General features: G+C 43.1%; 1 protein-coding gene across 1 annotated transcript in view; it reads left to right on the forward strand.

Annotated features, from left to right (window-relative positions):
- The window catches only part of Kdm5a (lysine demethylase 5A), a 137,856-nt gene that overhangs the window by 1,035 nt on the left and 109,829 nt on the right, over nucleotides 1-26,992 (forward strand). Inside the window, 2 exon segments of the mRNA XM_045137268.1 lie at nucleotides 2,795-2,872; nucleotides 13,109-13,231. Of these exon segments, the coding sequence (XP_044993203.1) occupies nucleotides 2,795-2,872; nucleotides 13,109-13,231 (201 nt within the window).

The following is a 26,992-nucleotide window of genomic DNA, read 5'->3' on the forward strand; positions in this document are numbered from 1 at the left end:
AGCTGACTTGAAATTCGCTATGTAGTCTCAGGATGACTTCGAACTCATGGCAGTCCCTCATACCTATGCCTCCCTGGTGCTGATTACATGCCTCAATCCCCCCCCCCCCCAGGTAGCATCTCACTCTAGCCCAGGCTGACCTGGCCTCGAACTTTGGGGATCCTCCTACCTTTCCCTTCCATTGCTGGTATTAAAAGCATGCTCCATCATGCCCGGCCCTCAGTTTTTAAGGTAAGGAAAGCAAACACTCTTCCATAATGAAAGGAATTAATTCCCTAAGATATACTCAAGGTCACATACCTTTTTTCCTTTCAAAATTTTTATTTATGTGTGTTTCTTTTGTTATTGGAGGTAGGATTTCACTTTAGCCTAGGCTGACCTGGAAGTCACTATGTAGTCTCAGGCTGGCCTTGAACTCAGAGTGATCCACTTACCTCTGCTTCCCCAATGCTGGGATGAAAGGCATGCGCCTCCATGTCTGGCTAGACTAGTACTTTTTTGTGGTTTTTTGAAGTAGGTTCTCTATCCCAGGCTGACCTGGAATTCACTCTGTTGCCTCAGGATGGCCTCAAACTCACAGTGATCCTCCTACCTCTGCCTCCCAAGTGCTGGGATTAAAGATGTGTGCCACCACACCTGTCTTTTGGCTAATACTTTCTAAATGATACCTTTGGGCTGAATGTTGGAGCATTGAATTACAAACCCCTGGTTCAATCCCTAGCATCATGAAGGGAGAACCAAAAAACTCTTGATGCATCTGGACATAAACTGCAGGAGGCCCAACTGGATGTTGTTAAAGCATAGATTCCTATACTTTATGAAGAGTACATTCAAGGGCGGAGGGATGGCCCAATGATTGAAAGCACTTTCTTAGCTGGGCGTGATGTGCACGCCTTTAATCCCAGCACTTGGGAGGCAGGAGTAGAGGATCACTGTGAGTTAGAGGCCATCCTGTAACTACATAGTGAATTCCAGGTCAGCCTGAACTAGAGTGAAACCCTACCCCGAGAAACAAAACAAAACAAACAAAATAAAATTTAAAAAGCACTTTTGTTTTGCCAAAATCATTTATTTTGAGAGAGTGAGAGAGAAATAGGCAGACATAGAAAAAGAGAATGGGCGTGCCAGGGCCTCCAGCTATTGCAAATGAACTCCAGACATGTGTACCACCTTGAAAAGCACTTTCTTGCAAAGCCTGATGGCCTGGGTTGGCTTCTTTGTTATCTATGTAAAACCAGATATACAAAGTGGGGCCGGGTGTGGTGATGCAGGCTTTTAATCTCAGCACTCTGGAGGCAGAGTTAGGAAGCTTGCCCTGAGTTTGAAGCTGCCTTGAGAGTACATAGTGAATTCCAGGTCAGCCTGGGCTAGAGTGAGACTCTACCTTGAAAAACCAAAAAAATAAAAACAAAGTGAGGCTTTCTTACACCCATTCTTTCTCTCCTTCTCTCCAAATAAATATTTTTTGGGGGGTTGCTTTTTAGTTTTTATTTGTTTGAGAAAGAAAGAAAGAGGCAGAGAGAATGGACGTGCCAGGGCCTCCAGCCACTGCAAATGAACTCTAGACATGTGCGCCCCGTTGTGCATCTGGCTAACGTGGGTCCTGGGGAAGCAAGTCTCGAACCGGGGTCCTTAGGCTTCACAGGCAAGCGCTTAACTGCTAAGCCATCTCTCCAGCCCTAGTTTATTGAGGTATAGTCTTGTTGTAGCTCTGTTTTAGCCCAGACTGATGTGGAATTCACTATGTAGTCTCAGGGTAGCCTGGAACTCATGTTGATCCTCCTCCTTTTGTCTCTGGAGTACTGGGACTAACTGCATGTGCTACCATGCTTAGCTGTCTTGCTTTTCTTTTTTTAGCAGGTATTCAAGATGTTTTTGTTGTTGCTGTCTAGACTGCCTCAGTTTTATCTAGGCAAGCCTGCAACTCCTTTTACTCCCTGGGTGATGGGATTACAGGCATGTGCCACAGTGTTCACCAGTTTCGTCCTTCGAGGTAGGGTTTCACTCTAGCTCAGGCTGAACTGGAATTCACTATGTGGTCTCAGACTGGCCTCGAACTCACGGCCATCCTCCTACTTCTACCTCCCGAGTGCCGGCATTAAAGATGGTGTGCCACCGTGCCTGGCCTACGTACGTACATATTTTAAATAGGGTCAAGCTGGGCACATGCCTTTAATTCCAGCATTTGGGATGCAGAGGTAGGAAGATTGCTATGAGTTCAAGACCAGCCTGAAATGACATGGTGAATTCCAGATCAGCCTGGGCCAAAGTGAGACCCTACCTGGAGAAACCAAAAAAAAAAAAAAAAGGTTAAAAAATATATATATACATACACACACACGTATGTATGTATGTGTAAAACTTCGTGTGTGTGTGTGTGTGAGAGAGAGAGAAAGAGGCAGATAGAGAGAATGGGCATGCATGGTCTCTAACCACTGCAGATGAACTCTAGTCACATGTGCCACCACGTGCATTTAGCTTAATGTGGGTACTGGGGATTTGAAACTGTGTCCTTAGCTTTGCAAGGAAGCACATTATTCGCTAAGCCAAATTTTATTTTATTACGTGAGCTCCTTGTACTCTGCTTGAATAACTTGGAAAATATGGTGGTGGTATAAATAATGAGATGGTAAGATTTGAAGATCTTTAATATGAAAGTAAAAACATAAAAATATTATTTTGTCTATGAAAACTTACATATGCTATTGTATTGCCATCATGATTTGTTCTTACCTACACACGTACTTACTTGCATATCACTGTGTTTAAAAGGAAAAAAAATCTTTCTGTTTAGGATTGGCAACCTCCATTTGCATGTGAAGTAAAAACTTTCCGTTTCACTCCCCGAGTCCAGCGCCTAAATGAACTTGAGGTGAGTGTTTTTGCACATATTTCTGTTTGAATATGTATATATGTTTTTAACAGCTTTAAAAAAAAAATTTTTAATTTATTTGATGGAGACAGAGAGAATGGGCGCACCAGGGCCTCCATCTACTGCAAGCAAACTCCAGATGCATGTGCCGCCTTGTGCATCAGGCTTACATGGGTCTTGGGGAATTGGGCTTTGAACTGGTGTCCTTAGGCTTTACAGGCAAGCACTTAACGGATAAGCCATCTCTCCAGCCCAACATTTTTTTTTTTTCTCGAGGTAGGGTCTCATTCTAGCCCAGGTGGACCTGGAATTCACTGTGCAGTCTCACGGTGGCATTGAATTCACGGGGATCCTCCTACCTCTGCCTCTCGAGTGCTGGGATTAAAAGTGTGTGCTACCATGCCCAGATCAACAACATTTTTTGACAACGTCCATAAATATAATTAATATACCATGGTCATAAATCTCTCCCCTAACCCTTTCTTTTGTTCTGTTTTTTTTTTTAATTAATTTATTTATTTGAGAGTGACAGACAGAAAGAGAAAGAGGCAGAGAGAGAGAGAGAGAGAGAATGGGTGCACCAGGGCCTCCAGCCACTGCAAACGAACTGCAGACGCGTGTGCCCCCTTGTGCATCTGGCTAACGTGGGTCCTGGGGAATGGACCCTCGAACCGGGGTCCTTAGGCTTCACAGGCAAGTGCTTAACCGCTAAGCCATCTCCAGCCCCTTTAGTTCTGTTTTTGTGACCCATGTGGTCTGAACTGTGATTGTCCTCTTGTCTCTGTCTCCCAAGTGTTGAGGTTAGAGATGTATACCATCACATCTGACTTTAAAAACTAAGGTTGGGGTGGAGAGATGGTTTTAACAGTTAAGGTGGTGGTCACAAAGGTTAACAACCTGAGTTTGATTCCCCAGTACCTACATAAAGTCAGATGTACAAAGTAGCACATGCATCAAGAGCTTGTTTGCAGCATCTGGAGGCCCTGACATGCTCATTCTCTCTATCCTTTTTCTACTTGCAAATAAATAGATAAAAATATAAAAGAATGAAAGGAAAGAAAGATTTTTTTTTGAGGTAAGGTTTCATTCTAGCCCAGGCTGACCTGAAATTCACTATGTAATATCAGGCTGTCCTTGAACTCATGGTGATCTTCTTACCTCTGCCTTCCGAGTGCTGGGATTAAAGGCTTGTACCACCATGCCCGACATTTTTTCTTTCCCCTAGGTAGGGTCTTGCTCTAACTCACGCTGATCTTGAATTCATTATGTGGCCTCAACTCATGGTAATCCTCCTACCTCTGCCTCCCAAGTGATGGAATTAAGCTGTGCGCCACCATGTCCAGCATAAGAAATGTCTTTTGTATGAAGAAAAAAAGCCACGTGTGGTCATTTGTGGTTTCCAGGTCAAAAGCAGAAGGTAAGGATGAGTATGGGGATGGGTATGAGAGCACATTCCTGAGCCCTTTGGCTTAAGGACCTGGTGAGAAGAGTAGAGCAGAGAGAGGGCGACGCATGCAAAGTGAAAGATGTGTGAACATGGTGTATTTCAGACCACCTGCTGTATGTTGGTAGAAAATTTCTAAATCAGTGAGAATTTGGAAACGAAAAAGTACCATTTTCAGGCCATTTGGACCCATTGTCTACATTATATTGTGGCCAGGCAGAGTTGCAGAGAAAGATCAGATGATGAGGCTTGATGTAGTCCAAGAGTCATAGAGGCTTGGTGTTCTTAAGAAGACAGGCCAGGAGGTTGTAGTAATTGGATTAGAGGTTTTATTCTAAGTAGGAGAGTATAGAGGGCTAATGAGAGGAGACAGAAAAGAGCAAAGCAAGGGTGGGAGAAAGAAACCAGGGCTCAAGCTGGGTTTACACAGAGCACCAATATGACCCCTTAGGGTGAATGGGACCTGCGCATCCCACGTGGGTAGAGGCTGTACAGGTTGCAACTGTGTAGCCTGTTTGTGTGCTTGGCAGGTGACTATGCTCCCAATGGAGTAATCACTTGGCAATAACAGGTGAGACTTCAAGAGGTGTGGGGAGGGGAGAGTGCATGATCATGTGGCAGCAATGGGACTGAGGGCCATGCAGACCAGAGTGGCTTGGGAGATTAAGCTTTAAGTCGCCAGGGGAATGTGTAAATTACAGTTGGTCAGTGCCTTATGCTTGAGGCAGTCTACTGGGCACAGTGGCAGAGGACAGAGAACCTGCAGCAGGTGGCCTAAGCCCTGAGAGTGGCTCAGGGAAAATAGCAGGAGAGGAGGAGAGAAAGAAAAAAGGGAATGAAGGGAGTAGCGAGTTGGTCCCTCCTTGTGTGTGGTTGATTAAGTTGGATTGATGGTGGGAGGAGGGGCAAGGAGCTGCCCTCTCTTCTCCAGCCAGAAGGAACAGAGGAGTGAGAATGTCCCTAGGATAGAAAACCAAGTCAAAAAGTGCCCCTCTGGGCTCAGTGGACCTGAGTCCTGAAGTTTGGGAGTCCTGAAGTGTTGAGAGTGCATTCTAAAGACCTAGGGAGTCCAAAAACAGGCAAGGGTTGTGGCCTGACATACAGGTAAGGTTTAGATAAGAACAAGGGAGGGAGACCTCTGAGAACGAGAGCAGGCAAACCAGTGTTGTGAGAGACACTCCCTGAGGAGGAAAGGGTGAGGGAAGACTTAGAGGAAAAGGGAGAAACAGTGTGTGAGAGAGAGATGGAGGAAGAGTACTTCTTTTTTTTTTAAAATATTTTTTGTTTATTTTTATTTATTTGAGAGCGACAGACAGACAGAGAGAAACAGGCAGATAGATAGAGAGAAGGGCTGCACCAGGGCCTCCAGCCACTGCAAATGAACTCCAGACGCGTGCGCCCCCTTGTGCATCTGGCTAACGTGGGTCCTGGGGAATCAAGCCTTGAACTTGGGTCCTTAGGTTTCACAGGCAAGCATTTAACCGCTAAGCCATCTCTCCAGCCCGGAAGAGTACTACTGAGAGCAAGCCGATATATGGAAGACACTTACCAAGGGTAGAGGATAAGGGAAGTGAATTGAAGCCAAATTGTGTTGGGTGGGAGAGCCTGCCCCTAGCAGATGGTCTGGGGCCATCAGAGGGTCAGTGGTCTGGTCGTGGGTGTGGAAGGATCTGGCCTCCCAAGAGGGCAACCTGGAGCCTCCTATCTGAGTCATGGCACCAGATGTGAGGTTCAGGAACAACTAAAGACCACACAAACCACTCTTGAGGCAAAGCTGAAAGCTTTTATTCAGGAAAAGCACGAGCTGCTAGGGCTGACTCACAAGAGCACAGCCAACCTGAGATTCCAGATAATGGGCTTTATAGGGCTTTTTAAAAAAATGATTTATTTTTTCTTATTGGCAACTTCCATAACTGTAAAGAATATCCCATGGTAATTCCCTCCCTAACCCCACTTTCCACTGTGAAACTCCACTCTCTATCATATCCCCTCTATCATATTCCTCCCCATTCAGTCTCTTTTATTTTGATGTCATCATCTTTTCCTCCTATTATGATGGTCTTGTGTGGGTAGTGTCAGGCACTGTGAAGTCATTGGTATCCAGGCCATTTTGTGTCTAGAGGAGCACATTGTAAGGAGTCCTGCGATTCCTTTGGCTCTTACATTCTTTCTGTCACTTCTCAGCACCATGGTGTCTTCTGAGTCATCCCAAAGGTCACTGCCATCTGAAAAGAGAAGCTTCTCTAACCAAAAGTGAGAGTAGCATTAACACGTAGATATGAACATTAAGAGAAGTGCTTACTGGGCAGTTTGGTGAGCATAGTATATACATTTAGCCAGACTCCACCACATTATACCCTTAGGGCTCACGAGTACCCCTGTTGTAGGTTTTCAGTATCAGGGACATATTCCCTCCCATGGAGCAGGCCTCCAGTCCAGTTACAGAACAGTTGGCTTCTCCCATAACGGATGTGCCACTATTGCACTTTTTGGCTCATTCGCCCTGCGGCCAGATTTAAGGCTTGCTGTGTCCACTGTTTATCCCCACTGGTGATTTCTCTCTCTCGCATTGAACTGCATGCAGTATAAGTTTTTCCAGCTTTCTGTTAGCTGGTCTACATGGAGAAGGTTTTTAGCTCAGCTCCAGCAGGATTTCTCAGTGACATTGCAGGCCAAGTATGTGGACTCTTCAGCAATAGGGTCTTACCATCTATTCCTGTTGGGAAATGCCAAACTTAGGGCTAGAGAGATGGCTAAACAGTTAAGGCATTTGCCTGCAAAGCCAAAGGACTACAAATCCATTCACCTGGCCCCACGTAAGCCAGAGACACTAGGGGCTGCATGCGTCTGGAGTTCCTTTGCAGTGACTGGAGCCCCTGGTGTGCCCATTCTCTCTCTCTCCCTCTGTCTGCCTCTTTCTCTCTCAAGTAAATAAATAATATTAAAGGTACAGGGATGGCTAATCAAAATCCAAGAGGATATAAATAAGTCATATGGAAACCTAAGTTTTTGGACAATTGAACACACAGGAGCCATAGATTGTTACTAGAAATTTTTCATTGCGAGATAAATGATACCTTCCAGTGAGTTGTTGGCCAGGGAGATCCCTTATGCCCCCAAAACATTACAGGACATTGCCAAAGCCCCTGGTTTCCCACCAGGAATAGATGGTAAGACCCTATTGCTGAAGAATCCACATACTTGGTCTGTGAGGTCATTGAGAAACCCTGCTGGAGCTAAGCTGAAAACCTCCTCCATGTAGACCAACTGACAGAAAGCTGGAAAAAGCCATGCTGCACGCAGTTCAATGGGAGACAGAGAAATCACCAGTGAAGATACTTAACGGAGGACACTACAATCCTTATATTTGGCCAGCCAGGCCAAATGAGCCAACGTGTGCAATAGTGGCATGTCTGTTATGACGGAAAGTAACCACCCTCTAATTTGACTGGAGGCCTGCTGTTTAGGAAGGAATACATACCTGATACTGAAAAATAACAGGGGTAGTCATGAGCTCTAGGGGTGTAACATCTGCTGCTGTCTGTCTAAATGTTTGTGCTATGCTCACCAAACTGCCCAGTAAGTACTTCTCTTAATATTGATACCATATATATTTTTACTTTTCTGTTTTATTGATTGATTTTTATTAACAACTTCCATGTTTGTAGATAATATCTCATGATAATACCCTCCCTCCCCCAACTTTCCCCTTTGAAACTCCATTCTCCATCATATCCCCTCCTCCTCTCAGTCAGTCTCTCTTTTATTTTGATGTCATGATCTTTTCCTCTCATTATGGTGGTCTTATGTAGGTAGTGTCAGGCACCTTGAGGTCATGGATATCCAGGCCATTTTATGTCTGTGGGGAGCACATTGTAAGGAGTCCTGCCCTTCCTTTGGCTCTTACATTCTTTTCACCACCTCTTCTGCAATGGACCCTGAGTCTTGGAAGGTGTGATAGCGATATTGTCATACCCATATATTAATGTTACTCTCACTTTTGATTAGAGAAGCTTCTCTTTTCAGATGGCAGTGAACTTGGGATGACTCAGAAGTCACCGTGGTGCTGAGATGATATGACAGAGGAGTGCTCAGCACCGAGACATCTCTATTACACCTTCCAAGGCTCAGGGTCTGTTAGCTATAGGTTTGTCATAAATAACCTTTATTACGCTGAGATATGTTCCTTTTATTTCCAGTCTCTGTAGGACTTTTATCATGAAGGGATGTTGGATATTATCAAATGCTTTTTCTGCATCTAATGAGATGATCATGTGATTTTTGTCCTTAAGTCCCTTTATTTATTTATTTTTTAAAATTATTTATTTATTTATTTGAGAGCGACAGACACAGAGAGAAAGACAGATAGAGGGAGAGAGAGAGAATGGGCGCGCCAGGGCTTCCAGCCTCTGCAAACGAACTCCAGACGCGTGCGCCCCCTTGTGCATCTGGCTAACGTGGGACCTGGGGAACCGAGCCTTGAACCGGGGTCCTTAGGCTTCACAGGCAAGCGCTTAACCGCTAAGCCATCTCTCCAGCCCTTAAGTCCCTTTATATAATGTATTACATTTATTAATTTGTGTATGTTGAACCATCACTGCATCTCTGGGATAAAGCCTACTTTTTCAGGGTGAATGATTTTTCTAATATATATATATTTTTTAAAAATATTTTTGTTGTTTATTTTTATTTATTTAAAAGCAACAGACAGAGAGAGAAAGAGGGAGAGAGAGAGAAAGAATTGGTGTGCCAGGGCCTCCAGCCACTGCAAACGAACTCCAGACATGTGCACCCCTTTGTGCATCTGGCTTACATGGGTCCTGGGGAACTGAGCCTCGAACCGGGGTCCCTAGGCTTCACAGGCAAGCGCTTAACCGCTAAGCCATCTCTCCAGCCCTCTAATATATTCTTGTATTCTGTTTGCCAATATTTTGTTGAGAACTTTCCTGTCTGTTCATGAGGGAGATTGGTCTGTAATTTTCTTCTTTTCTATCTTTGTCTGGTTTTGGTATTGGGGTGATGCTGGCTTTGTAGGAGTTAGATAGGATTCCTTCCTTTTCTATTTTATAGAAAAGTTTAAGAAGCATTGGTGTTAGTTCTTCCAGGATGGTCTGGTAAAATTCACCAGTGAATCTATCTTGACCTGGACTTTTTTTAGGGGGGAGATTTTTTTTTTAATAACTGCTTGGATCTCCATACTTGTTACAGGTTATTAAAGTTGTTAATCTCCCCTTGATTCAATTTAAGTAGGTCTTATAAATCAAGGAAGTCATCTATTTCTTTCAGATTTTCAAACAATGCAGTATATGTTGTTATAGTATGTCTCTATGATTGTTTTGAATGTTCTCTGGTATCTGTTGTGTTGGTGTTTTTCGTGTCTAATTTTATTAATTTGTGGCTCTTTCTTTTGATCAGATTTGCTAAGGGTTTATCAATTTTGTCTATCCTTTCAAAGAACCAACTCTTTGTTTCATTGATTCTTTGGATTATTTTTGGCTTCTATTTCATTAATTTCTGTCCTAATCTTTATTTTTTTTTCTGTCTGTTGATTTTTGGTTTCCTTTGTTGTCTTTTCCAAGGCTTTAAGGTGAAGCATTCAGTTGTTTACTTTTGACCTTTCTAATTTCTTAGCATAGGCACTTAAAGCTGTACGTTTCCCTCTTAGGACTGCCTTCGTAGTGTCCCAGAGGTTTTTGGTATGTTGTGCTCTCATTATCATTTGATGATTCTGAGTTATTTTTATTTGTATTTTTGATGCATTCATACTTTTTGGTGGGTTTATATTGTCTTGATTTTTTGGGGTTTTTTTGTATTATAAGGTAGCGATATTTGCGTCTTGGATTAACTTAATGCTTGGGTTTTCCAATTATCTGCAGTATTATTAGATTTATCGTTCAATCTGATGTTATATATCTTTCGGGTAGCCGCTTAAGGTGCTAGGTGTGGCTCTTAAAACTCTCAGAGTATCTTCAGAAGTGACCCTGGGTGTTGGGTTTGCCTGATGTGAGAGTTTTCAAGTTGGCTGAGTGGAACAAAATACCAGCAAATTCTAAAATTTGACTAAACAATGTACACATTCAATGAAAAATGGGACAGAGTATGCAATTGCTCTTCCTACCTCTGCCTCCAGAGTGCTGGGATTAAAGACGTGCTCCACCATACATGGCTCCTTTTTTGTGTGCTTTTGAAGTACAGTCTCGTTCTCTAGTCCAGGCTGACCTGGAATTCATTATGTAGTTTCAGGGTGGCTTCAAATTCACAGGGTTCTTCCTATCTCTGTCTCCCATATTCTGGGATTAAAGACGTTTTATAAAACATTTTTATGTATTTATTTGTAAGCGGAGAGGGAAATATATAGAGGAGAAACAGAATGGGAATGTCTGGACATCCATTCACTGTAAATGAACTCCACATGCATGTGCCACTATGTGCGTCTGGCTTAAGTGGGTTCTGGAGAGTCCAACCTGGGTCTTTAGGGTTTGCTGCTTAGCCATCTCCAGCAATTGATATACATAGGTTTTTTTTTTTTTTTGGTTTTTCGAGGTAGGGTTTCACTCTGGTCCAGGCTGACATGGAATTAACTCTATAGTCTCAGGGTGGCCTTGAACTCACAGCAATTCTCCTACCTCTGCCTCCCGAGTGCTGGGATTAAAGGCGTGCGCCTCCACGCCCGGCGATATACATAGTTTTGTGCTGTAGAGATGACTGAGCGCTTTAGGCACTTGCCTATGAAGTTTAAGTACCCAGGTTCGATTCTCCAGGTACATATAAGCCAGATGCTCATGGTGGTATATGAATCTGGAGTTTGTTTGCAGTGGCTAGAGGTCTTGGCGTGCCCATACTCACACACTTTCTCTGTCCTCGCTCTGAAATAAATAAAATATAAATAAGAAAAAAATAAGGTGTCTTAAAAAACAAAAACATTAAAAAGAGCCTGGAGAGATGGCTCAGTGGTTTAGGTATTTGCCTGCCAAGCTTAACCACCTGAGTTCGATTTGCAGGTACCCTTGCAAAACAAGATGCAAAAGATGGCACACCTGTCTTACTTGGTCTCATCAGGCTGTCCTGGAATTCATACTGCAGTCCCAGGCTGGCTTTGAACTCACAGAGATCCTCCTATTTCTCTCTTCGGAGTGCTCGGATTAAAGACTTCTTGGCTTCCTTACTTTTAATCTTTTTTTTTTTTTTTTTGTTTGTTTTGTTTTTATTTAATTTTTTTTTTTTTTGAGACAAGCCCAGGAGACTTGCTTTTTTTTTTTGGTTGGTTGGTTGCTTTGTTTTTCGAGGTAGGGTCTCACTCTGGCTCAGGCTGACCTGGAATTCACTGTGTAGTCTCAGGGTGGCCTCAAACTCTCGGTGATCCTCCTACCTCTGCCTCCCAAGTGCTGGGATTAAAGGTGTGTGCCATCATGCCCGGCACTTTCTGTCTCTTGTTTCTCTCTCTCTGTCTTTCTCTCTGCTTTCTAATACATAAAAATGTTATAAATCATATATATTATAAAAAGTGTGGTGTGGTCGGGAGGTCGGAGGATCGCCGAGAGTTTGAGGCCACCCTGAGACTATAATTCTAGGTCAGCCTGGACCAGAGTGAGACCCTACCTCGAAAAACCAAAAAAAAAAAAAAAACACAGTGTGGTGTGGTGGTTCACACTTTTCATCCTAGCACTTGGGAGGCAGAGGTAGAGGATCACCTTGAGTTTGAGGGTACCCTGAGACTACATAGTAAATTCCAGGTAAGTCTGGGCTAGAGTAAGACCCTAAAAACTAAAAAAGTAAAAGCTCGCATTAAAGGTGTGTGACACCACGCCTGGCTTTCCTTTTCTTTTGTTTTTCTTGTTTGATATTTTATTTATATTTATATATTTGAGAGAGAGAGAATAAGAGTGGGTGTGATGAGGCTTGTAGCTGCTGCAAATGAACTCCAGATGCATCTAGCTTATGTGAGTCTTGCAGAATCAAACTGGGTCCTTTGGCTTTGCAGGCAAATGCTTTAATCACTAAGCCATATTTCCAGCCCTCTTCTTTGTGTTTTTTTTCTTTTCTTTTTAATCTGTTAATTACAGCAGTGATTAACTTTTGAAATCAGGGGCTGGAGAGGTTGCTCAGCAGTTAGTATACTTACCTTCAAAGCCTAACCCATTGGGTTTGGTTCCCCATTACCACCATAAAGCTAGATGCACAAAGTGGTGCCTGCAACTTGAGTTGGTTTGCAGCAGCTAGAAGCCCTGGCATGTCCATTCTCTCTCTCTTCCTGAAAATAAATAAATAAATTTTGAATTCTTTAAAGAAATGAGCACTTTTATTCCATAAGTCTATTTATTTTCAGCTATAACAGTTTTTCTTTTTTCTTTATTTTTCTGAGGTAGGGTCTCACTTTAGCCCAGGCTGACCTTGAATTCACTTTGTAGTCTCAGGGTGGCCTTGAACTCACAGTGATCCTCCTACCTCTGCCTCCCCTGTGCTGGGATTAAAGGCATGTGCCACCATGCCTGGCATTTAGGTTTTTATTTATCTTGTTTTATCTTTTTGGTTTTCAAGGTAGGGTTTCGCTTTGGTCCAGGCTGACCTGGAATTCACTATGTAGTCTCAGGGTGTCCTTGGACTCAAGGTGATCTTCCTACCTCTGTCTCTTTAGTGCTGGGATTAAAGGTGTGCGCCACCACACCTGGCTGTAGTTTTTATTTTTGATTTCTTTTTTTTAGGTATAAGAAATTAAGCTTAGGGCCCTGTGCAAATTAGACAAATGATCTACCACTAGGCTATTTTTGATTTCTGTATTTTAATAATTTTAGGCAATGACCAGAGTGAGATTGGACTTCTTAGATCAATTGGCAAAGTTTTGGGAACTTCAAGGTTCTACTTTGAAGATCCCTGTGGTGGAGAGAAAAATTCTGGATTTGTATGCTTTGAGCAAGGTAAGTATCAACTTGATTTAAGAATTGAACATAGGATTGAGATCTACAAGGGGAAATGCATGCTTAGTATGTGCCAGGCCTTCGGTCTAATCCCAGTAGTTTGCCTGCCGCAAAGATACTGGATAGAAGTTTATGAATTTATCAAATTTATTATTAGTAGTATTTTGAGGTAGTGTTTCATTATAACCCAGGCTGACCTGGAAATCACTATGTAGTCTCAGGGTAAATTTAAGAATTTTTAAGGAGGCGGGGATGATGGCTCAGTAGGTACAGCACTTTTTTTGCAAAGCCTGTCAGCCCTGGTTCAATTCCCAAGCTACCCATGTTAAGTCAGATGTAAAAACTGCTGTTTGTTTATAGTGACAAGAGGCTCTGACACAGCCATACATTGCACACATGAGCAAAGAATAACTTTGTTTATGAGATAAAGCCTCATTCTAGACCAAGCTAATCTGGTATTCTTTGTAGTCCGAGGCTGGCATCAAACTCTCAGTGATCCTCCTACTTAAGTCTTTTGAGTGCTTGGACTAAAGGTATGTACAGTCATGCCTGGCTCTGAATAATAAATAGTTTTGTTTTCCAAGATAGTGTGTTAACCTGAAATTCACTGTGTAGTCTCAGTGTGGCCTGGTGATCTTTTTACTTCTGCCTTTTCAGTGTTAAGATTAAAGGTAAGTAGAAAGAGAGAGACTGTTGCTAGGCTTTGCAGGGAAGTATGTTAACCACTGAACCATCTCTGCAACCCCTAAAAAGCTCCCACTCCCCCACCCCTGAGGTAAGGTCTTGCTGTAGCCAAGGCTGATTTAGAACCATGCCTGGCTAAAAAAAAAAAAACTCTTTTTTTTTTTTTAGTTTTCTGAGGTAGGGTCTTAATCTAGTCCAGGCTGACCTGGAATTTACTATGTAGTCTCAGAGTGGCCTCAAGTTTGCAGCGATCCTCTTACCTTTGCTTCCCAAGTGCTAGGATTAAAGGCATGTGCCACCATGCCTGACCAATTTTTTTTTTTTTTAAACACAAGCCCAGTGGATTGGCCTTTTTTCCTTTATGTGAGAGGGCAAGAGTGAGAGCAAGAGACAGAATTGGCCAGGGCCTACAGCCACTGTAATCGAACTTCAGATATGTACACCACCTTGTGTGCATGTGCGTCTTTGCGTGCTTGTGTCACCTTGTGCCTCTAGCTTACATGGGATCTGGAGGTCAAACATGGGTCCTTAGGCTTCTCAGGTAAGCACCTTAACTGCTAACATCTCTCTAGTCCTATAAAACAATTTTTAATCTTGCTGGGAAGCTGTTTCTACTGTAGGTTTTGTTTGACAGTGAGTTGTATATATGAATAAATCAAAATAGTAGTAGTTTTTCTTTGAGACAGAATCTCATTAAGTTTCTCAGGCTGGTTTTAAAAGTAATGGACTGGAGAGATGGCTTGGAGGTTAAGGCACTTGCCTACAAGTTTGATTGGATTTGATTCTCTAGTACCCTTGTAAAGCCAGTTGAACAAAGTGGTGCCTGGTTCTGGAGTCATTTGCAGTAGCTACAAGACCTTGTGCACCCATTCTCTCACTCTCTGTTCTCTGTCTCTTTCTACTTGCAAGTAAAATAAAAATAGATAAAATAATTAAAAAAAAAGAAAGAAATAATAGCTCATGAAGTTATCTTGAACAGCTATTTGATTGTGAGTTCCAGGTCAGCCTGGGCTACAGAATGAGGTGTTTTCTAAGTATACAAACTGTTTTTGTTAGTTATGTTGGTGCACAACTGCCATTCTTACCCAGAGGAGGTAGACACAGAGTTGTTATGAGTTCAAGGCTAGCCTAGACTACAGCGTGAAGCCTTGTCTCAAGTCAAAAATAAGTAAAATAAAATATAAGTAATTCATGTTACTTAGCTTTCTCATATTTGGTATGTATGTTTCATTCATGACATTAGTATGTAAGTAATGTTAATAACTAAAACCAGCATTGCTCATGAAAATGAAAGCAGCTCAGAAACTGAAGGGTAAAGAATTAAAACACATGGCTGGGCATGGTGGCCCACACCTGAAATCCCAGCACTCACCATGAATAGTGAACTGGGAAGCACAAAGTCCAGGCTGCTATAGCAGCTCCGTGCCCATTCCCTGCCTCTCTAATGAGACTCATCCCTGTTGTTTTCATCCCTGAGGAGAAAAAATGGACTTTTTAAAGTTTATTTAGTATTTAGAAATAAAGAAATAGAAGAACACAGGATAATATATACACTGAAGACATCACACTTTTTAAAATTATTATTTTCTTTTTGAGAAAGAGATTTGGGGGAAGAAAATGGGTATGCCAGGGCCTTTCAGCTGCTGTGAACAAACTCCAAACATGTGTGTGCTTCTCCCCTTGTGTGCATGTGCAACTTTGCACACTCATCACTGTACATCTGGCTGTGTGGGACCTGGAGATTTGAACATGAATCCTTAAGCTTTGCAGGGAAGTGCCTTAACTGCTAAGCCATCTCTCCAGCTCTGAACATTTTTTTAGATGTTTATATGCCATCTGTATTTCTTCTTTTGAGAGCTCTTGTTTAGTTCCATTTTTAAAAATATTTTTATTGCTGGGTGTGGTGACACACACCTTTAATCCCAGTACTCAGGAGGCAGAGGTAGAAGGATCACCGTGAGTTCGAGGCCACCCTGAGACTCCATAGTGAATTCCAGGCCAGCCTGCGTTAGAGTGAGACCCTACCTCAAAAAAATTTTTTTTTTGCATTTTTATTTATTTATTATTTAAAAGAAATAGAGGCAGACAGAAAGAGAGAGAGAGAGAAAGGATGGGTGTGCCAGGGCCTTCAGCCATTGCAAACAAATTCCAGATGCATGTTTACCTTGTGCATCTGACTTAAGAGGGTCCTGGGTTCTTTGGCTTTGCAGGCACCTTAACTGCTAAGCCATCCCTTCAGCCCCATGGCCCATTTTTTAACTGGGTTATTTGATTTCTTATTATTTAATTTTTTGAGTTCTTTGTATATCCTGCATATTAATCCTTTGTCAGATGTATAGCTGGCAAAGATTTTCTTCCATTCTCTAGGTTGCCACTTTGCTGTATACACAGCAGCTGGTTGTGCAAGTATCTCTTAAGGTAGTGAGAAGAGTCTTTAGGATATATATGTAGGAGTGGTATAGCTGGGTCATATGGTAAATGTATTTTTAATACCTCAGGAACCTCCACACTGATTTCCATAATGGCTGTAGTAGATTTCATTCCCTCCAGCAGTGTAGAAGGGTTCCTCTTTTTCTGCATCCTGGCCAGCATATCCTGTCATTTGTTTTCTTGATGGTAGCCAATCTGACAGGAGTGAGGTCGAATCTCAAAGTAGTTTTAATTTACATTTCCCTGATGGCTGATACAATTTATTTTATTTTTATTTTTTTCAAATTTTTATTAACAACTTCCATGATTATAAAAAATACCCCATGGTATTCCCCTCCCTCCCCCCACTTTCTCCTTAGAAACTCCACTTTCCATCATATCCCCTCCCCATCTCAATCAGTCTCTCTTTTATTTTGTTGTCATGATCTTTTCCTCCTCTTATGATGGAGTTTCATAGGTAGTGTCAGGCACTGTGAGGTCATGGATATCCACACAATTTTGTGTCTGTGGGGAGCACGTTGTTAGGAGTGAGTTTTTTTTTTTAATGTCCTAACTTTTTTTATTGACAAACTCCATGTATACAGACACTATACCTGTGATTAAAGTCCCCTTCTACTACCCTTCCTTTTTCCCTTCCCTAACCCCCCCTGCACTATGTACCTTCTTTTCAACACCGTTTTCTTTTTCTTTTTTTTTAAATTTATATTTATTTGAGATGGAGGAGAAAGAGAGAGAGAGAATGGGCACACCAGAGCCTCTAGCCACTGCAAACAGACTCCAGATGTATGTGCCATCTTGTGCATCTGGCTTACGTGGGACCTGGAGAATTGAACCTGGGTCCTTAGGCTTTGCAGGCAAGTTCCTTAACCACTAAGCCATGTCTCCAGCTGTTGCAGTCCGGTTCACATTGCTGGTAGAAATCACCCAACCAAGAGCAGCTTCTGGGAAAAAGAGGTTTATTTTGGCTTAAAGGCTCGAGGGGAAGCTCAACAATGGCATGAGCAGAGGGTGGACATCACCCCCTGGCCAACATAAGGTGGACCACAGCAACAGGAGAGTGTGCCAAACATTGGCATGGGGAAACTGGCTATAAAGCCCATAAGCCTGTCCCCAACAATACACTCCCTCCAGGAGGCATTAATTCCCAAATATCCATCAGCTGGGAACCTAGCATTAAAAACATCTAAGTTTATGGGGGACACCTGAATCAAACCACCACATTCTGCCCCTGGCCCCCATAAACTGATAAACATACATGATGTAAAATACAATGCTTTCAGTCTGACTTTAAAAATGCCCATAGTTTTTATCAATTCCAATGATGTTCATACATCCCCATAGTCCAAGATCTTTTAACTGAGCCATAATACCAAAAAATAACCTCAAAAAACCCATAATGGCACAGAATAAATATTCACACTGCTAAAGATGGCATTGGGCATAGCAAAGAAACATTCAACCAATACAAGATTTAAAACAATCAGGGCAAATATCAAACTCTGTAGCTTCAAATCCAGCAACTCTAGCCAGTGACAAATCTCCAAGTCCGTTAATTCTAACCAGCAACAAGTCTCTGGCATTCCAATTCCGCCCCTCCAGCTAGGCTGCTCACAGTCCTGGGAAGCTTCATCAGGGCCGGCAGCTCCTTGACAGCCATCTCATGGTCCCGGCATCTCCACTGGGTCTCCACTGCAATCCATGGTTCATCCTCATGGTCCCATGGGGTCTCTATGCAGGCAACCCGCAAACCCGCTTCACATTGCCCATGGCCATTTCCAAAACACAGGACCGTGTTGCAAACTCAATGACCCGCTTTCCAGCATTTCTTATACTCCATGATACCAGGTAGGGTGCCAATTTGTTAATCCAGGGAGGAATAAAGCAGACTTTGAAGAACAGGCCACTCCTTGAGCACTGGGTCCCCTTCAAAAGAGTCTACATTCTTCTTGTTGCCCCCGCGCAGGTCAGTTAGCCCAGTCTCAAAGGTTGTAATCTCTTAGTTGCAGCTGAATGGGCAACAGTTCACCCAAAGAGTTTTCTTTCTGTACCATATCCCTCTGCACACACCAGTTCATTTCTACGTAAAGCAACCCTGCACAACTTCCCAGGACATGGGCATAAGAGCAAGCTTTTCACACAAACTGCTAGCCTAGTCCAAGCAAAGCTCTTTCTCACCCTCATAAGCCAAACCTCACAGTCCATAGTTCTTACTGCATTCAGGTCTTGCAGCTTAGACCAGAATAGTCCATCAAGGTGTACTTACAACCCTGCAAGGCATCTCTTAGGCCAAGGTTTCAAATCCTTCCACATTCCTCTCGAAAATCAGCTCCAAAAGGCCAAAGCCACACAGTCAGGTGTCTAGCAGCAACCCCACTCCTGGTACCACTTTACTGTTGCAGTCCGGTTCACATTGCTGGTAGAAATCACCCAACCAAGAGCAGCTTCTGAGAAAAAGAGGTTTATTTTGGCTTAAAGGCTCATGGGGAAGCTCCACGATGGCAGGGGAAAACGATGGCATGAGCAGAGGGTGGACATCACCCCCTGGCCAACATAAGGTGGACCATAGCAACAGGAGGGTGTGCCAAATACTGGCATGGGGAAACTGGCTATAAAGCCCATAAGCCCGCCTCCAACAATACACACCCTCCAGGAGGCATTGATTCCCAAATATCCATCAGCTGGGAACCTAGCATTCAGAACACCTAAGTTTATGGGGGACACCTGAATAAACCACCACACCAGCCCTTGTTTTTGTTTTTGTTTTTGTTCATTTGTTTTTTGTTCTTCATGGTAGGGCCTCAGTCTAACTCAGGCTTACCTGGAATTCACTATTTAGTCTCAGTCTGGTCTTGAACTTGTGGCAATCCTCCTACCTCTGCCTCCTGAGTGCTGGGAATAAAGGCGTGTGTCACTATATCCACCTTTTTCTTCTATTTTGTGTTTTACTTTATTTATTTATTTATTTATTTATTTATTTATTTATTTATTTATTAAGAGAAAGAGAGAGACAGATTGGGCATGCCAGGGTCTTCAGCTGTTGCAAACTCCAGAGGTGAGTGCACCCTTCTGCTCATGGAACTCCAGAGGTATGTGCTTGCATCACTGTGCATCTGGCTTCATGGAGCCTGGAGATTTGAACACGACTTTTTTGTTGTTGTTTTTCATGATAGGGTCTCACTCTATCCCAGGCTGACCTGGAATTCACTGTGTAGTCTCAGGGTGGTTTGAATTTATGGCGATCTTCCTACCTCAGCCTCCCAAGTGCTGGGATTAAAGGCATGCACCACCATGCCCAGCACACTGTTTCTTTTTTAATTTCTCGCTGTAGGGGCTTAATCTAGCCCAGGCTGACCTGGAATTCACTATGTAGTCTCAGGCAGGCCCTGAACTCCTGGTGACCCTCTTACCTCAGCCTCCCAAGTGCTGTGAATAAAGGCCTGTACCACCATACCTGGCAGCATACTTGTTTTTTTTTTTTTTAACTTTTATTAATAATTTTCTTGTATCTACATAATGTATTTTGATTATTGTTCCTTCTCATTGCCTTTTGTCCCCCCCTCATCCACCCTTTTCCACTAAACCTCTTCTATCTAATCCCTCTTCTATTTTGATTTTTCTTTCTTAAAATGTTTTATTTGCAAGCAGAGAGAGAGAGTAGGGAGATAATGAGTATATGGGTATTTTAGGACCTCCAGCCACTGCACTGGAACTCCAGATTCATGTGCTATCCTGTTCATCTGGCTTATGTGGGTCATTTGGCTTTGCAGGCAAGTATCTTAACCACTAAACCATTTCTCTAGCCATATATTTCATTTTATTTTATTATTTTTTGGCTTTTCAATGTAGGGTCTCTTTAGCCCAGGCAGACCTGCAATTCACTATGTATTCTCATGGGGCCCTCGCATTCAGTGATCCTCCTACCTCTGCCTTTTACCTGGCTTTAAAAAGAGAATGGGAGCCAGGCGTGGTGGCGCACGCCTTTAATTCCAGCACTCTGGAGGCAGAGGTAGGAGGATTGCCATGAGTTTGAGGCCACCCTGAGACTCCATAGTGAATTCCAGGTCAGCCTGGGCTAGAGTGAGACCCTACCTCAGGAAAAAAAAAGAGAGAGAGAGAGAGAGAGAGAGAGAGAGAGAGAGAGAGAGAGAGAATGGGTGTGTCAGATCCTTGAGTTGCTGCAAACAAATTTCAGACTCATGCACCACTTTTTATGTCTGTCTTATGTGGGTCCTGGGTAATCAAACCTGGGTCCTTTGGCTTTGCAGGCAAGCACCTTAACTGCTAAGGCATGTCTCCAGCTCCCTATGTTTTATTTTTATTTATTTATTTCCCTTATATTTTATTTTATTTTTTATTTATTTGACAGAGAGAGAAAGAAGTAGATAGAATGGGTACATCAGGACCTTTAATTACTGCAAACAAACTCCAGTTGCATGTGTATCTGGCTTTCCTGGGGACTGGGGAATTGAACCTGTGTTCTTTGGTTTTGCAGACAAGCACCTTAACTACAAAGCCATCTCTCCAGCCCTTAACATCTTTCTGCTACCTCTTTTATAATGTTTATTGAACCTTGGAAGACATGATAGAGTTGTCTCATGTAGTGCTGAGCACTCAACAATTACTAATTCTCAGCACTTTGATGCGGTTTTTTTGGGTTTTTTTTTTTAGTTTTTTTATTTACAAGCAGAGAGGGAAGAGACAGAGACAGAATAGGCTGTCCAGTGCCTCCCAGCCACTGCAATGGAATTACAGATGCATGGGCCACTGGCTTTTTGCGCATACTGGGGAGTTGAACCTGGAGTACGGCTCCTCAGGTTTTTTAAAAAATACTTTAGTTAGGCGTGGTGGCTCATGCCTTTAACCCAACACTCAGGAGGCAGAGGTAGGAGGATTGCCGTGAGTTCAGTGCCACCCTGAGTCCCCATAGTGAATTCTAGGTCACCCCGGGCTAGAGTGAGATCCAACCTCGAAAAACCAAAAACTATATATATATACACATATTATTTATTGGGGGGGGGGAGGGAGGGAGGGGGGGAGTGGGCGGGTAGAGAGAAAGTGATAGAATGGGCGTGTCAGGGCCTCCAGCCATTGCAAATGAACTCCAGAAGCATGGGCCACCTTGTGCATCTGGCTTACATGGATCCTGTGGAATTGAGCCTGTGTCCTTTGGCTTTGCAGGCAAGTGCCTTAATTGCTAAGCCATCTCTCCAGCCCAGCTTCTCAAGTTTTGAGCCTTCCTAATAGTCTGCCACTTGCCTTTTGCAGATTCTCTGACCAAAAGTGAAAGCAGCACTAATCTATGGACAAAGACGTAATAGTAGTTTAGACAGCAACTTGATTGCCATAGCGTATCCATTTAGCCAAAACAGTAGTAATCTCTGCCACAAGGCCAGTGACCTTCCCAGCCATAAATACTTGACTGGAAGTGTTCAGTACCAGGCATGAATTCGCCTCTTTGGAGTGGGCCTGAGATCCCATCAGAGAGCAGGTGGGTACCCCCGTAATAGTCATGCTACTGGAGCACTGGTGGGCACATCTTTTCTGGCTGGCTGCTGTGTATCTTGCAGGGTCTACTGCTGGTGTGTATTTTCCAGCACTGTGCCTACTAGAAATTTTTGTTTGTTTAGGTTTTTGAGGTAGGGTTTCACTGTAGCCCAGGCTGACCTGGAATTCAATATATAGTCTCAGGGTGGCCTCAAACTTATAGTGATCCTCCTACCTCTGCCTCCCTAATGCTGGCATTAAAGATGTGTTCCACAAAGCCAGGATTCATACTAAAAATTTTTTCTTTTGCGGTAGGGTCTCATTCTATCTTGCCCAGGCTGCTCTGAAATTCACTGTGTAGTCTCAGGGTGGCCTTGAACTCAGTGATCCTCCTTCCCCTGCCTCCTTGAGTGCTGGAATTAAAGGCATGTGCCACCATGCCTGGCTCATACTGAAATTTTTGTCAGTGTTTTTGTCAGTGTGTTTGTATGTGTGGGTACAAGAACCTGTGTATGGAAAGCAGAGATGTACATACCTGTGTGGTGGTTTGATTCTGGTGTCCTCCATAAACTTAGGTGTTGTGAATGCTAGGTTCTCAGCTGATGGAAATTTTTTTAAATAATTTAATTACAACTTCCATGATTGTAAAACATGATTGTAAACAATATCCCATGATAATTTCCTCCTTCCCCCCACTTTCCCTTTGAAAATCCACTCTCCATCATATCCCCTCCCCCTCTCAATTGGTCTTTTATCTTGATGTCATGATCTTTTCCTCCTATTGCGATGATCTTGTGTAGGTAGCATCAGACACTGCGAGATCATGGATATCCAGGCCATTTTGTGTCTGGAGGAGCACATTGTAAGGAGTCCTACCCTTCCTTTGGCTCTTACTTACATTCTTTCTGCCAACTCTTCTGCAATGGACCCTGGGCCATGTAAGGTGGGATAGAGATATTGCAGTCCTGAGCACTCTGTCACTTGCTTCCCAACACCATGATGCCTTCTGAGTTATCTGAAGGTCATTGCCATAGGATTGAGGGGAAACTCCCATGACAGCAAGAGAGAATGATGGCATGAGCAGAGTGTGGCAGCTGATGGAGATTTGGGAATTCATGCCTCCTAGAGGCAGTGTATTGTTGGGGTGGGCTTATGGGCTCTGGGTTAAAGCAAGCCTATGCTGCCTGTGTCCCCTTGCCTGTGTTTGGCACATTCTCCTGTGACTGTTGTACATCTGATGTTGACCAGGATGTTATGTGTACCCTCTGCTCATCTCATCATTTTCCCCTGCCATCATGGAGCTTCTTCAGTTTGTAAGCCAAAATAAACCTTTTTTTTTCCCCACAAGATGCTCTTGGTGGGGTGATTTCTGCCAGCAGTACAAACCTGACTGCAACAGTCAAGTTGGTACCAGAAGTGGTGTGGGATTCGTGCTAGACACCTGATTGTGTTGTTTGGCCTTTTGGAGCTGATTTTCAAGAGGAATTGGAAAGATTTGAAACCTTGCCCTAAAAGATGCTTTACAGTGATGTAAGTACAGCTTGATTTTGGTAAGAGTTGAAAGACTTAGCTGGTCGTGGTGGCACATGCCTTTAATCCCAGCACTCGCAAGGCAGAGGTAGGAGGATTGCCATGAGTTCGAGGCCACCCTGAGACTCCATAGTGAATTCCAGGTCAGCCTAGGCTAGAGTGAGACCCTACCTCGACAAACCAAAAAAAACCAAAAAACAAATAAAAAAAGAGTTGAAAGACTTAAATGCAGTAAGAACTAAGGACTGTGCAGTTTGGCTTATGAGGGTGAGAAAGTGTTTTGCCTGGACTGGGCTACAAGTAATTTTTGTGAGACGCTTGCTCTTATGGCTGTGTCCTAAGAACTTGTACAGGTTGCTTTTGTTGGAATAAACTGATGTGAGCAGAGGGATATGGCACATAAGTTAAATATTTGGGCCGAAACTGCGGCCCATTCAGCTGCAATTATATGATAGATTACAACCATTGAGATTGGGCCAGCTGACCTACATTGGAACAAAAGGAAAGAATGCAGTCTTTTTTTAAAGGGCCTGAATGATGAAGGGGTGTCCTGTTCTTCAAAGTCTACATTATTCCCCCCTGGATTAACAAGTTGGCACCCCACCTGGTATTATGGAGTATAAAAATGCAGGAAAGAAAGTGTCATTGAATTTGCAACAAGGTCTTGTGTTTTGGAAACATACATGGGCAGTGTGAAGCAGGTTTGCTGGTTTGCCTACCTGGAGACCTGATAGAGGCATGAGGATGGACCATGGTTTGCAGTAGAGACCCAGTAGAGATGCCAGCATCATGAATTGGCTTCTAAGGAGAGCTGCTGGCCCTGTATGAAGTTTTCCAGGACTGTGAGTAGCTTAGCTGGAGGGGTGTGATTGGATCTCCAGAGTGTTGTTGCTGGTTAGAATTATTGGACTTGGAGATTTGTCACTGGCTAAAGCTGTTGGACTTGAAGCTACAGAGTGTGATGTTTGTCCTGGGTGTTTTAAATCTTGTATGGGTTGAATGTTTATTTGCTATGTCCAGTGCCATCTGCTTCAGTGTGAATGCTTATTATGTGCCATTTTGGGTTTGGGGGATTTTTTGGTATTATGGCTCAGTTAAAAGACCTTGGAAACCAGGCATGGTGGCACATGCCTTTAACCCGAGCACTCAGGAGCAGAGGTAGGTGGAACGTCGTGAGTTTGAGGCCTCTCTGAGACTACATAGTTAATTCCAGGTCAACCTGGACCAGAGTGAGACCCTACCTTGAAAAACCAAAAAAAAAAAAAAAAAAAAAAAAGACCTTGGATTATGCGGATGTTTGAACATCTTTGGGATTCATAAAACTATGGGGACTTTTTAAAGATGGACTGAGTGCATTGTGTTTTATATTATGTATGGTTATCAATTTATGGGAGCCAGGGGTGGAATGTGGTGGTTTGATTCAGGTGACCCCCAGAAAGTTACATGTTCTGAATGCTAGGTTCCCAGCTGATGAAGATTTGGGAATTAATGCCTCCTGGAGGTAGTGTGTTATTTGTTGGGGGGGGGGGGGCGGTGGTTATGGGTGTTACAGCCAGTCTCCCCTTGCCAGGGATCAGCACACTCTCCTGTCAATGTTGTCTATTTGATGTTCGCAAGGAAGTGATGTCTATTCTGTTCATGCCATCTTTTTTTCCCACAAGATGCTCTTGGTGGGCTGATTTTTGCCAGCAGTGAGAACCTGATTGCAACAACCTGTCTTCTCACTGTTTATCCATTTTATTTTCTGTCAGTTTTTATACATGTGTATATATAATGCATTTGAATATAATTCATTCTCTGTGCATTACCTTGTCTTCTTCCCCATTGCCATGTACTGAGTCACTTCTTCCCAACTAATTTCTCTTCTACTTCCACTTTTTTTTTCTCTATGTGTGGTCTACTGAATTTAATTAAGGCTGCCTGTATGAGCATGAGTGGTTGGTTATTTACTAGAGCACATACACCTTAACAGGTGGCTATAGACTGAAGATACTGTCTTCCACTTCCCCAGCCAGTAACTCCTCTAGGAGGGACGAAGGCCTTGGTTCCTCCGCCATCTAAGATGGAATGTTGATGGGCTTAAGTCATACAAGTATTGACAGACACTGTGAGGTCATGAGGGCAGTAAATATGTCTTGTATGGAAACAGCATTCCCTAGTACTCTTCTCCAACCTCAGGCTGTTATGTACGTATGTACGTACGCTCATTCATTCATTCATTCTTTCTTTCTTTATGTATTTTGGTTTTCAGAGGTAGGGTCTTGCTCTAGCTCAAGCTGACCTGGAATTCACTATGTAGTCTCCGGGTGGCCTCAAACTCATGGCTGTCCTTCTACCTCTGGCTCCTGAGTGCTGGGATTAAAGGTGTACGCCACCATGCCCAACTTACTTTTTTTTTTTTTTTTTTTGCCTTTTTGTAAAAAAAAATATTTATTAACAACTTCTATGATTATAAAAAATACCCCATGGTAATACCCTCCCTCCCCCACTTACCCCTTTGAAACTCCATTCTCCATTATACCCCCTCCCCATCTCAGTCAGTCTCTCTTTTACTTTTGATGTCATGATCTTTTCCTCCTCTTATGATGGTCTTATGCATAGTGTCAGGCACTGTGAGGCCATGGATATCCAGGCCATTTTATGTGTGGAGGGAGCACGTTGTATGGAGTCTTGCCCTTCCTTTGGCTCTTACATTCTTTCTTCCACCTCTTCTGCATTAGACCCTGAGCCCTGGAAGGTGTGATAGAGATATTGCACTACTGAGCACTGCAGTCATTTCTTTCCATCACCATGATAACTTCTGAGTCGTTCCAAGGTCACTGTCATCTGAAAAGAGAAGATTCTTTACCTGCTTACCGGGCAGTTTGATAAACATAGTATATACATTTAGCCAGACAGCAGCAGATGTTACACCCCTAGGGCTCATGACTACCCCTGTTTTAAGTTTTCAGAATCAGGGATGTATTCCCTCTCATGGAGCGGGCCTCCAGTCCAAGTAGAGGGCAGTTGGTTTCCCCCATAACAGACATGCCACTATTGCACCTATTGGCTCATTTGGCCTGGCTGGCCAAATATAAGGCTTGCAGTGTCCACTGGTGATTTCTCTTTCTCCCATTGAAGTGCATACAGAATGTTTTTTTCCAGCTTCCTGTCAGCTGGTCTACATGGAGGAGGTTATCAGCTCAGATCCAGCACCAGCTTATTTTTATATATATAATTTTTTTATTGACAACTTCCATAATTGTAAACAATATCCCATGGTAATTCCCTCCCCCCCCACTTTCCCCTTTGCAACTCCACTCTCTATCATATCCCCTCCCCCTCTCAATCGTTCTCTCTTTTATTTTGATGTCATCATCATCTTCTCTTATTATGATGATCTTACGTAGGTAGTGTCAGGCACTGTGAGGTCATGGATATCCAGGCCATTTTGTGTCTGAAGGAGCACGTTGTAAGGAGTCCTACCCTTCCTTTGGCTCTTACATTCTTTCACCATCTCTCTTGCAATGGATGCTTAGCCATGGAAGGTGTGATTGAGATATTTCAGTGCTGATCACTCCTTTGTCATATCTTCATGCCTTCTGAGTCATCCCAAGGTCATTGCCATCTGAAATGAGAAGGTTCTCTAACCAA

Source organism: Jaculus jaculus, chromosome 18 (assembly GCF_020740685.1).
Source record: "Jaculus jaculus isolate mJacJac1 chromosome 18, mJacJac1.mat.Y.cur, whole genome shotgun sequence".
Lineage (NCBI taxonomy): Eukaryota > Metazoa > Chordata > Mammalia > Rodentia > Dipodidae > Jaculus > Jaculus jaculus.